The sequence below is a fragment of the Hibiscus syriacus genome, unplaced genomic scaffold (assembly GCF_006381635.1).
Source record: "Hibiscus syriacus cultivar Baekdansim isolate YM2019G1 unplaced genomic scaffold, ASM638163v2 tig00111234_pilon, whole genome shotgun sequence".
In the NCBI taxonomy this organism is placed as follows: Eukaryota; Viridiplantae; Streptophyta; class Magnoliopsida; order Malvales; family Malvaceae; genus Hibiscus; species Hibiscus syriacus.
In genome coordinates this window covers 909,241-920,637 of record NW_024063028.1, presented here as the reverse complement: position 1 = coordinate 920,637, position 11,397 = coordinate 909,241, and the positions used below count along the sequence as shown (strand labels likewise).

Here is an 11,397-nt window from a genome sequence, read left to right as displayed (position 1 = left end):
TAAAAGCAGGAAATTATTATAGTTGCCTATTGCCAAGCTTAACTTCATCTAGCAAATTAAATGATTATTTAATTTTATTTTATATTATGTAACAGTATCGTATTTCTATTAGAAATATTTTTTGATATCATATAAAAAATATATAATATTTTACGATAAATGGAACTGCTTAATCAGTAGGCTCACCCTTTCCAAATCTTATGACTTAGATCACATCCGTCGGCAACGGTAAGGAGCAAGCAGATATAACTTACCCCGAAAATTATTATTCGAAAAAGGAAATCTTATTAAATAGCGTTGAGTTGATAAATGTTGGAGAAGATTTCGTTAACAAAGTCGAGTTAAAACTGGAAGCCCTAACGCTTAGCGAGAGCTGATTTCCGTCCAATAAGCCCGAAAGAGAAGATGATGAAGGGAAAGGGAATTTCAATCCCTAATTTGAAGCTTTCTCTCCCTCCTGCAGACGAGATCTCCTTCTCCAAATTTCTGTAATGATTAATTTAATTAATTATTACGTCCACTCATTCAATGTTTCTGCTTTCCGTTTTTAAAAATTTGATTTTTGTTATGAATTTTTTTCATGGCAGAACCGAAAGCGGCACATTCAAAGACGGCGATCTCCTCGTCAACAAGGACGGTGTTCGAATTGTCTCTCAATCCGAACCTGAAGCTGTAAGAATTTTCATTTTCATATTTCATCTTTGATGTTTTTTTCGTTGTTCGGAGTTTTTTTTTTACTCTTTATGTATCACTAGAATGATCTTGGTTAAATAGATATTACCAAATTCAATAAAACTGTTTGATTTTTATTTTATTAAATTTCATGCTTCGAAGATCTTAATTTTGTGTGTGCTTTTGGTTTTAGCCTCCGCCTATTAAGCCATCGGAAGCTGACAATGATAATCAACTGAGTTTAGAAGATCTAGATGCCATAAAAGTTATAGGCAAGGGTAATGGTGGAATTGTGCAACTGGTCCAACACAAATGGACTGGCCAGTTTTTTGCATTGAAGGTACATCTCCATGTTTCAAGTTTAACACTTTGTGTATATTTTTTCTGTTAGAATGTTCTGATGTATGTTCTTTAGTTAAGCTAGAATTAGTTGCTCTTCAAACACAACATACTGTCATGAAATTACATGTTGTGAAGTTGGAACCTCTCTAGGTTGCAGAACTGTAACTTCAATTATTGTTCGTACATTATCATTTTACTTTGTGTCAACTCAAGTCAGGGCTTTGGTTCCTTGGAAACTTATTGATAGATTTCATCATAATAATGATAACAAAGAATCTCTCTTTAATCTTGGTTGCCAAATGTATTATGATCAATCTCCTGTTATAGAAATGCAACTGTTGTTGGATAAACTAAGAATTAATGAAGCATGTTCAGACTTTCTTTCTTTAATTGAAGCCATTCTTCTAAACAGATTTTGTTGTTTCTTTTTAAATATTGGAGCTAGCCAAGAAAAAGCTTAACAATAGAAATGAGTTCTTAGTTTATCAATTATCATCTAAGTTTTGTCCTCGCAACTCTTAATTTCTGACATTTCTTTTTTTGTTAGGTTATTCAAATGAATATTGAGGAGTCATCTCGGAAGCAGATTGCAAAGGAATTGAAAATAAATCAGTCCTCCCAGTGTCCATATGTTGTTGTTTGTTATCAGTCTTTCTATAACAATGGTTGCATTTCAATCATCTTAGAGTATATGGATGGTGGATCCTTAGCAGACTTTCTGAGAAAGGTTAAATCAATCCCTGAACCCTATCTTGCTATGATATGTAAGCAGGTTTGTAAATTTGAACTTCGAATCAATTATTGTTTATACCAAATGTTATGGTATGCAGTGTTAAATTCTTCTCATTAATGCCAGGTGCTCAAGGGTCTGATGTATCTTCATCATGAAAAACACATTATCCACCGCGATTTAAAGCCATCCAACTTGTTAATAAATCATAGAGGAGAAGTCAAAATCACTGACTTTGGTGTGAGTGCAATAATGACGAGTACCTCAGGGTTAGCAAACACTTTTGTTGGCACATACAACTATATGTCTGTAAGTAATTTAGTTTACCAAAATAATGTTCTTTTAGGTGCTAAGTTCTACGTTATTCTTATTTGTTCAAAATTTATTAGTCTTTTACTGTCTATTTGCTTCTTTTCTAGCCTGAGAGAATTATTGGTGGCAATTATGGCAATAAAAGTGACATTTGGAGTTTGGGACTTGTGTTGCTCGAGTGTGCAACTGGTCAGTTCCCATATTCCCCACCTGATCAGGAAGCAGGGTGGGCAAATTTTTATGAGCTCATGGAACAAATTGTTGAACAACCACCACCTTGTGCACCCTCAAACCAATTTTCTCCTGAGTTTTGCTCATTTATCTCTGCATGGTAAAGATCATGTTTTGAATTACTTGATACACTTGCCTTATGTTCTACAATATTTTTGTGCTCAGAGTTGGCAAGTTTTGTATTAAGGTAAAGTTCTCTTCAAATTGGTAATCTGTCAAAGGAGATCATTTATCGATTTCCTTCATTACTAGAATGATAGTCTCTGCAATTGGTATATTTTTCTTTCAAGAGGATTTTATAACATGTTCGATTGTACAATTTTTCCAAGCCCAATCTGGGTTTTTTGTTTTTATTTTTTAATTGCCTTTTCATTTATCCATGGCAGTTTAAAGAAAGACCCAAATGAGAGAAAATCAGCCCAGGAACTGCTGGTATGCAAATATCTTGATTTCTTCTTTTTTTTGTCTCCATTATTTTCAAGCTGTAAAGAATTGATTAAATATCTGCTTCACATGCGATTACAGGATTTGCCTTTCTTGAGCATGTACGATAACTCGAATGCTGATCTCACATCTTACTTCAACGATGCTGGATCACCACTCGCAACACTTTAGAGTTTATGTGGTATGTCCATGCTTGATATTGTAATTTTATCATTTGAGCTTGCTCTATAATATTCGATAACCCATCCTTTAGAATTTAATTTTGACATGCTTTGATGTGGGATTGATCACAGTTATGTAATTCTCAAGGTTTATGTTTATTTAGAATAAAAAAATACTTTTCTTGTATTTGGAACCTTAGACGCTAGAAAAATAAATTAACTAAATGAGGAAAAAAACATGAAAATTCTAACATAAGCAAGCCATTCATGTGAGTTGTAATTAATATTTTATTAGGGAAGCTGACACACCTCTTTCGCAGAGTTTGGACAGAATAAATTATCAGTTAGGCTTAAAAGAAGTAAGCTTGGATGATTTGTAGTTGTCATTGGGACAACAGTGTGGGACTTACTGAGTAGCTGGATGATGATGCCCAAATTTAAGCACCAAAATGTGCCTAAGGACACAGTGTGAGTTATGGCTTATTGCTGCGTGTCGGTTTTTAGTAATTGTAAGGTAATGCTATCATATATTCAAGAACAGTTTTCTGAACTTCCTGAAATCGGAATTGTACCGAATTAGATAACGGAAAGTGAAAATTTTCATTTGCTATTCGAGTTTCTGGCGGCTTTTATTATGTCAAGGTTATGGGGCGCATAATAGTGCATGGCTGCATGTGCTTGAATCGTAATAAGGATATGATATGTTTAGCTGCTGCTTTAACCAGTTGTAGACTTCCTTGCGGACGGTAGTATGAGGAGCGATTGAATTTCTGAAAGAGCTGGTTGAAGCTCACAACAAACGATGCCCTCCTATTAGAATCTCTCGATTCTGATCGAGAGATACGAACCAAGCCAGGTAGCCCTTGCAAAATGGCACTGTTTAAAGAGATGGTCCATAGTCTTCTCTTCTTCCTTGTCCAAATCATTATTAAGTTAAAAAATATTTTATTTTACAAAGCGCGGTTTATAAAATGAATTGTAATCGATCGGTTTTTGACTAGATACGACTGAATACCTATAAAATCACCCTTTAGAAAGATATTTTGAAAAATCTTTTTGGAATGTTAAAGCACATCTCACGATGTTCAGAATTGGTGTCTTTTAATAAATCTTGCGTTCAGAATTGAATTCTTTAATATTACAAATCATTAATATTATAAATTAATACATAAATAATTCTTATAAAAAATAAATATAAATTTATAGAAATATTATGTTGTAAAATTTTGTAAATAAAAATTTACACTTACAGATCGAGAGTGATATTTTAATAATTGAATAAAAGAAAACCATTTCGAAAGTCAATAAAAAAGGGCCAATACTGTGTTTTTTCCACTAAAAAAACAATGGTGACAAAAGCCCTTGCTAAATTGACAAGATAATGTTGTAGAAAAAATAAATTCACCGTATAATCCGTTTGAACAATTAATTGATGAGATTGATGAGATAGGGTATTTGCTACTAGGAAGGTCGCCATGTATGCTGGGCGACCTTAGAGAAAGTTGTTTCTATGGTCTGCTTGCATAATGGACAGATTCCATTTCCTAGTCAAGCACTTTTCATTTTTCATTTTTAATATTTATTCCATTATTATTTCCTCTCATTTCCACATTCAATTATTATATTTAAAGATTTGGACAGATTCCATTTCCTAGTCAAACACTTTTCATATTTAATATTTCTTCCACTATAATTTCTCTAGTTAATCAAGTGGGGTTTACAAGGCATTATTACGTGATTTTTATCGGATCGATTAACGTAAATTCAAAGAATTAATTGTTGAAATTGGGCGATTGCTACAGTGATCTTTATATCAGATCAATTTTATCTAATATGTTAATCGATTATATCGGATCGAATTTTATCTAATATGTTAATCGATTATATCGGATCAAATTTTAAATAGATCTATTATTTTTTTAATAATATTTAATTTTATTATTATTAATATTTAATGCTTTGACATTTAATAATTTAGTAATGATTACTAATAATGATTTATTATTAATATTTAATGATTTGATACTAATGATTTAGTAATAATTACTAATAATAATTTATTATTAATATTTAATGATTTGATACTAATGATTTAATAATACGTAAGAAAGTATCGATACTTTTAAAAGAAATAGGTAAATAACATATCGAAAGTAAAGCATCGACACTTGGGTAATTGTATCAATTAAATATAAATAACATAAAACTATTGATTTTGAACCTTAAACTCTAAACCCTAAAATATTTTGGTTTATGTTTAAAACCCTAAACCATGAATACTAAATTTTATTAACCCTAAAATATAAGAAAGTATCGATACTATTAAAAGAAATAGGTAAATAACCTATCGAAAGTATCGACACCTGACATAAAAGTATCGATACTTGGGTAATTATATCTATTAAATATAAATAACATAAAACTATTGATTTTGTGAATCCTAAACCCTAAAATATTTTGGTTGTTGTTAAAAACCTTAAACTCTAAAATCTAAACCCTAAACCTTAAAATTTTTTGTTGTTGAAAACCCTAAACCCTAAATCCTAAATATAAAACTTATTGTTTATGATTGATAAAATTTAGGATTTAGTGTTCGCAAAATCAATAGTTTTATGTTATTTATATTTAATAGATATAATTACCCAAATGTCAATACTTTTATGTCAGGTGTCGATACTTTCGATAAATTATTTACCTATTTCTTTTAGGGTTTAGGGTTCAAAAATCAATAGTTTTATGTTATTTATATTTAATCGATATAATTACCATAGCGTCGATACTTTTATGTCAGGTGTCGATACTTTCGATAGGTTATTTACCTATTTCTTTTAAAAGTATCGATACTTTCTTACGTATTATTAAATCATTAGTATCAAATAATTAAATGTTAATAATAAATCATTATTAGTAATCATTACTAAATCATTAGTATCAAATTATTAAATATTAATAATAAATCATTATTAATAATCATTACTAAATCATTAAATATCAAATCATTAAATATTAATAATAATGAACTTAAATATTATTAAAAAAACATAATGGATCTATTTAAAATTAGACCCGATATAATCATTTAACATATTAGATAAAATTCAATCCGATATAAAGATCACTGTAGCAATCGCCCCATTTCAGCAATTAATTCTTCGAATTTACGTTAATCGATCTGATAAAATTCAAGTAATAATGCCTTGTAAAACCCACTTGATTAACTAGAGAAATTATAGTGGAAGAAATATTAAATATGAAAAGTGTTTGACTAGGAAAAGGAATCTGTCCAAATCTTTAAATATAATAATTGAATGTGGAAATGTGAGAGGAAATAATAATGGAATAAATATTAAATATGAAAAATAAAAAGTGTTTGACTAGGAAATGGAATCTGTCCATCATGCAAGCAGACCATCGAAACAACTTTCTCTAAGGTCGTCATGGTGTAACAAACATCCTATCTCAGTAATTAATTGTTTAAACGTATTATATTGTGAATTTATTTTTTCACAATATTATCTCGTCAATTTAGCCCTTGATCACCCACGTTGTTAATCGAAACTATTCCGTACATTGGAGGTGAATTATATTTTAATTTTATAAACAGTTTACAAAATAAAAATAAATGAATGGCATAGGGTAATATTTTAATTCACTTAATGAAAGTAAAAACAAACTTCAGTTTCATAATAATTTGTTGGTGAGAGTAGATTTGTTCAACATAATCTATCCCTGTAACCAGAGTTGATGACGGGTAAAAATATGTACATGGCCCAGCCATTGACGAAGACCCAGTACCTGCTTTTTTCACAACGGTCATCAAGTAGCCAAAAAGTAAAAGGTTTCTTCTCCTTAGCCTCATCTTTTTGTTCTAACCTTTTACAAGCTTTATGATTTTTTTTAGATGAAAGAACACTCATGGATTTCTTGAGCCCCATATTGGACATTGGAACCCGCTTGTGGCATTGTAGTGCCAGACATGTGGCCTACATACACCATCTGAAAGAAAATCTGCTCAACTTGGAAGCCGGAAGTGAAGCACTCGACCACCGCCGACGCGATGTGCGGGCGAAGGTGGAAGCCCTCGAACAACAACTACGACTGAGACGCACGGAGGACGTGGAGCTATGGCTGACACTTGCAGAAGCCACGCTCGGAGAAGTGAACATAATTATTCAACAAGGCGACGATGAACTTCGAAACAAATGTGTTGGAGATTGCTGCCCCAGGAACCTGAAGTCCACCTACAAGATCGGGAAGCGAGTCGTTAAGAAGATGGATTCCGTGAAGGAGCTTCTGCATAAGGCGGAGCGTTTCTACTCAGAATCCGCCATTGTTTTTAAGCCACCACGTAACCGTCTTCTAATGCCTGAGTGGCCATTGGAGAACACTGTTGGTTTAGACTCTGCAGTTGAGAAGGTATGGGAAGCAATTGAGAATGAAAATGTTGGAATCATTAGATTATGTGGACAAGGCGGTGTTGGGAAGACGACCCTTTTGAAGAAAGTTTGCAATGAATTCCATAGGAGAAGCCATGATTTTGATGTTGTCATTTGGGCCATGGTGCCTACAGGAGAGGGTTACATACAGAAAATTCAAGAGTTGATTAGGAAGAAACTGGACAGACCTGATGAGATATGGAACCAGTCAGGCGAGGACGAGAAAGGGCCGAAATATTTAGAGTTTTGAAACGCAACAAGTTTGTGTTTTTACTGGACAATGTATGGGAACCCTTTGATCTCATAAGACTCGGCATCAACTGCCCGGTTATCCGAACCAGTCCAAAGTAATATTCACAACCCGATCACTGCGGTTGTACTTAAACTTTTTCAGCACAGCTCATGAGACGATTGAAGTCAAGTGTTTACCACCAGAGGAGGCATTGAGTTTGTTTAGGATGACTGTAGGCGAAAGTGTCCTAAGTAGCGATGCCGATCTCTCGGAGTTGGCGAATACGTTTGCTAGGAAATGTAGAGGGTTGCCACTTGCTCTCCTCACTTTTGCAAGAGCCATGGCTGGTTTAGACAATCCCCGACAATGGCGTCATACGATCGAGCTGTTACATACTCATCCATCAGAGATTGCAGGAATGGGAGGTCATGTGTTTCCTCTTCTCAAGTTTAGCTATGATAACTTGAAAGAAGCCAAAGAACAAAACTGCTTTCTGTATTGTTCTCTATTCCCTGAGGACTATAACATTAGGATCGATGAACTTATCGATCTCTGGGTAGGAGAAGGTTTCTTAGATGGATCAAATCCTTGTGATCATGGAGGCTTTATAGTTGATGCTTTAAAGTCTGCTTATTTACTTGAAACTGATGAATCTAAGCAATGTGTTAGAATGCATGACATATTCCGTCACATGGCCCTGTGGTTGGCCCGGGATCAAGGAAGAAAGAAGAACAAGGTTTTGGTCGCTAAAAGCGGAAGGCTTACCGATCGAGAACTCCGAAAATGGGAAGTGGCAAACTGGATTTCCTTGTTTGGTTGTATCATTACCAAAGTGAACATAAGTCGCTCACCATCTTGCCCTTATCTTACAACTTTGCTCTTAAGAGATGGAGAGATAATATCTTTTCCCGACAGATTCTTCGATTCTATGCCGGTTTTGAAAGTTTTGGATTTGTCAGGTAACAGAAGCTTAGTTGAGTTACCTTCCAATATTGGAAATGCGAAAACTTTGAAATATCTTAATTTGTCATTGACAAGCATAGAAAAGTTGCCTACTGACATTGGAAATTTGAGAAACCTCAGGTGTTTGCTGTTGGATTATACTACGAATCTTAAATGGATTCCAAAGGAGGTGATATCTAATCTTTTACTTTTGCAAGTTTATAGTAAAATCAACGGAGTCGATGAGCACTTCGGTTCGGTGGAAAGTCTGCCTTACGACGAAATCGACTTTTTAGAAGCGTTGGAGTGTTTGAATCACATAAATAAAATATGCATCACCATATTCTGCGCCCCTTCCCTGGAAAAAATTCTGCAATCCTACATTTTAAGGAGTTGCATTAGGAAATTAACAGTCATGGAATGCAATGGCTTGATTTCGCTACATTTTACAGAAGAGGTAAGTAATCTCGAAAGTCTTGAGACATTTCGTTGCAGTCACTCAAAGAGTTCAAAGTATCAGCAGGCTGTAAGGTTGGCAACCTTAGTAAGGTAAGCATAGGAGTTTGCCCTCTGTTGTTGAACCTTAATGCCCTTGCTTATGCTAGAAACCTCGAGATTCTTAAAATTTTCGACTGTGAGGCGCTTAAGGAAGTTACAAGTGATGAAATGGCATTCCCCCGGTTGAAAACCATTTATTTGACTCGCCTGCTAAATCTGAAACGCATTTGTCCATCGTCAAGTTGCTTTCCTTCTCTGTTGGAGATTGAAGTATCCAAGTGCCAATTGTTGAGGCAACTTCCGTTTGACTTGGGAAGTGCAAATCTATTGCAGAAGATTATAGGAGAAATAGAGTGGTGGAATGATTTGATTTGGGATGATGAAGCTGTTAAGCATGTTTGTCGCTCGAAATTCGTATCCACCCCATCCAAGCTCATACAAAATCTATATCCCCCTCGTCCTGCTCCTGTTCCTCCTCGTCCTGCTCCTCTTGCTCCTCCTCCTCGTCGTTCTGCTCCTCGTCGTCGTCTTGTTCTTCCTCTTCCTCCTCCTCGTCCTGCTCCTGTTCCTCCTCCTCGTCCTGCTCCTGTTGATTGTCCTCCTCCTCCTTGTCCTCAGGTTCCTGTTGTCATATCATCACAAGATTTGGATGTGATTAAAGTTATCAGTAAAGGTTATAGTTCAACTGTGCAATTGGTTCAACACAAATGGACTCGCCAACTTTTTGCATTAAAGGTAATATAGCCTATTCCATCTAAGAACAGGGTTTAAGGAATAACTTCTGTTCTGTCAACAATATTTCCACAACTTTACATGTATCACCTCAATGGTAATGAAGTTAAATGTTTTACCTCCATATGTAAGTTTTGAGTTCTAACAGCATTCTTATAACAGATCATTGAAATGGATATTGAGGAGTCTGTTCACAGCCAAATTGCAAGAAAATGGAGATCGATTCAATCGTCTCGATGTCCATTTGTTGTTGTTCATTATTCGTCTTCCTATAAGGATGGTGTCATGTCAAACATCTTGGAGTATATGGATGGTGGATCCCTTGCAGCTTTCTGAAGAAGGTTAAATCGATTCCAGAACCCTATCTTGCCGCAATCTGTAAACAGGTCGGTACGTTTGTGCATCAAATTAATTATAGGTTGTTCTTAGATGTGTTCTGATTGGCAATTTGAAATTCTTCTCTTTAATGCAGACGCTCAAGGGCTTGATTTATCTTCATCACGAAGTACATGTTATCCATCGAGACATAAAGCCATCGAAGTTGTTAATAAATCACAGGGGGGAAGTTAAGATCACCGACTTCGGCGAGAGTGCAGAACTGACAAGTTACTTAGGACTAGCCAACACTTTTGTTGGCACATACAACTATATGTCTGTAAGTAATTTGTGGTGTCTGTATTTTACTTGTTCAGAGCTCATTAGCTTTTTAATTTATGCTATTTGTTTCTTTTGTAGCCTGAGAGAATTTGTGGAAGCAGTTATGGTGTTGACGCCGACATTTGGAGCTTGGGGATAGTGTTGCTCGAGTGTGCAACCGGCAAATTCCCATATTCGCCTCCTGAGCAGGCGAAGAATGGACGAGCCTTTATGAACTTATGGAACATATTGTTGAAGGACCAGCACCTTGTGTACCTTCAGATCAATTTTCGCCAGAGTTCTGCTCTTTTATTTCTGCATGGTAAGGATTATGTTTAATGCATGTGAAGTTATTTTCATTACCTTGACTTTATGGAATTGCTTGAACTTGTGTGTCATGAAGCTAAGCTATTGTTTCTTTTACCAATTACAGCCTCCAGAAAGACCCAAAGGAAAGAAAGTCTGCTCCTGAACTACTGGTAAGTAAATATCGGCATCGATTTGTGGCCTGGTCCCAATTGTTGTTGAGTCAATGGATACCGATAGAGCCTTAACATATACGCTTTTCAATCTGAATCCAGGAACTGCCGTTCGTGAAGATGTACGACGATGTGGAAGTGGACCTCTCATCCTACTTCAGCAGTGCAGGTGCACAACTTGCAACCCCTTAGAAGAACCTCTGGTATGTCAACGCCTGTGGTCTTTAAACTTTGTTATATTGAGCCTTGTGGTTGCTCTGGCATTTGAAAGTATGTGTTTGGGAGGAACACTTTGCTGCGCTTGTGTGCATTTGAAGCGATTTGGTTCGCAATCGAATAGTAATGTCATCACATGTCATCGAGAATTAAACATAGTTGTATTACTTGCTGAAGAAGGGTCCTTTGTATTAAAATGATGTTACCTAAATTGGTGCGTGTTCATTTGGATGCTTAATCTACCAACAGTCTTAGTGTTGATCATTAAGTCTATAATAATGTATAAATGTCTGTCATGTACACTGGCCGATAATTGCTATCGTTGTTTTCTCGA

General features: G+C 35.1%; 1 protein-coding gene and 1 pseudogene across 1 annotated transcript; both read left to right on the top strand.

Moving 5' to 3' along the window:
- The first annotated feature begins 211 nt into the window (after positions 1 to 211).
- LOC120156603 (mitogen-activated protein kinase kinase 2-like) lies at positions 212 to 3,077 on the top strand. The gene is made up of 8 exons (XM_039167902.1): positions 212 to 488; positions 588 to 672; positions 866 to 1,012; positions 1,562 to 1,786; positions 1,871 to 2,053; positions 2,164 to 2,387; positions 2,674 to 2,719; positions 2,813 to 3,077. Exons 1-8 carry the CDS (start codon positions 406 to 408, stop codon positions 2,900 to 2,902), a joined length of 1,083 nt encoding a protein of 360 aa, XP_039023833.1. The 5' UTR covers positions 212 to 405; the 3' UTR covers positions 2,903 to 3,077.
- Positions 3,078 to 6,737: 3,660 nt separating this feature from the next.
- LOC120156734 lies at positions 6,738 to 11,367 on the top strand (annotated as a pseudogene).
- The last annotated feature ends 30 nt before the right edge of the window (positions 11,368 to 11,397 follow it).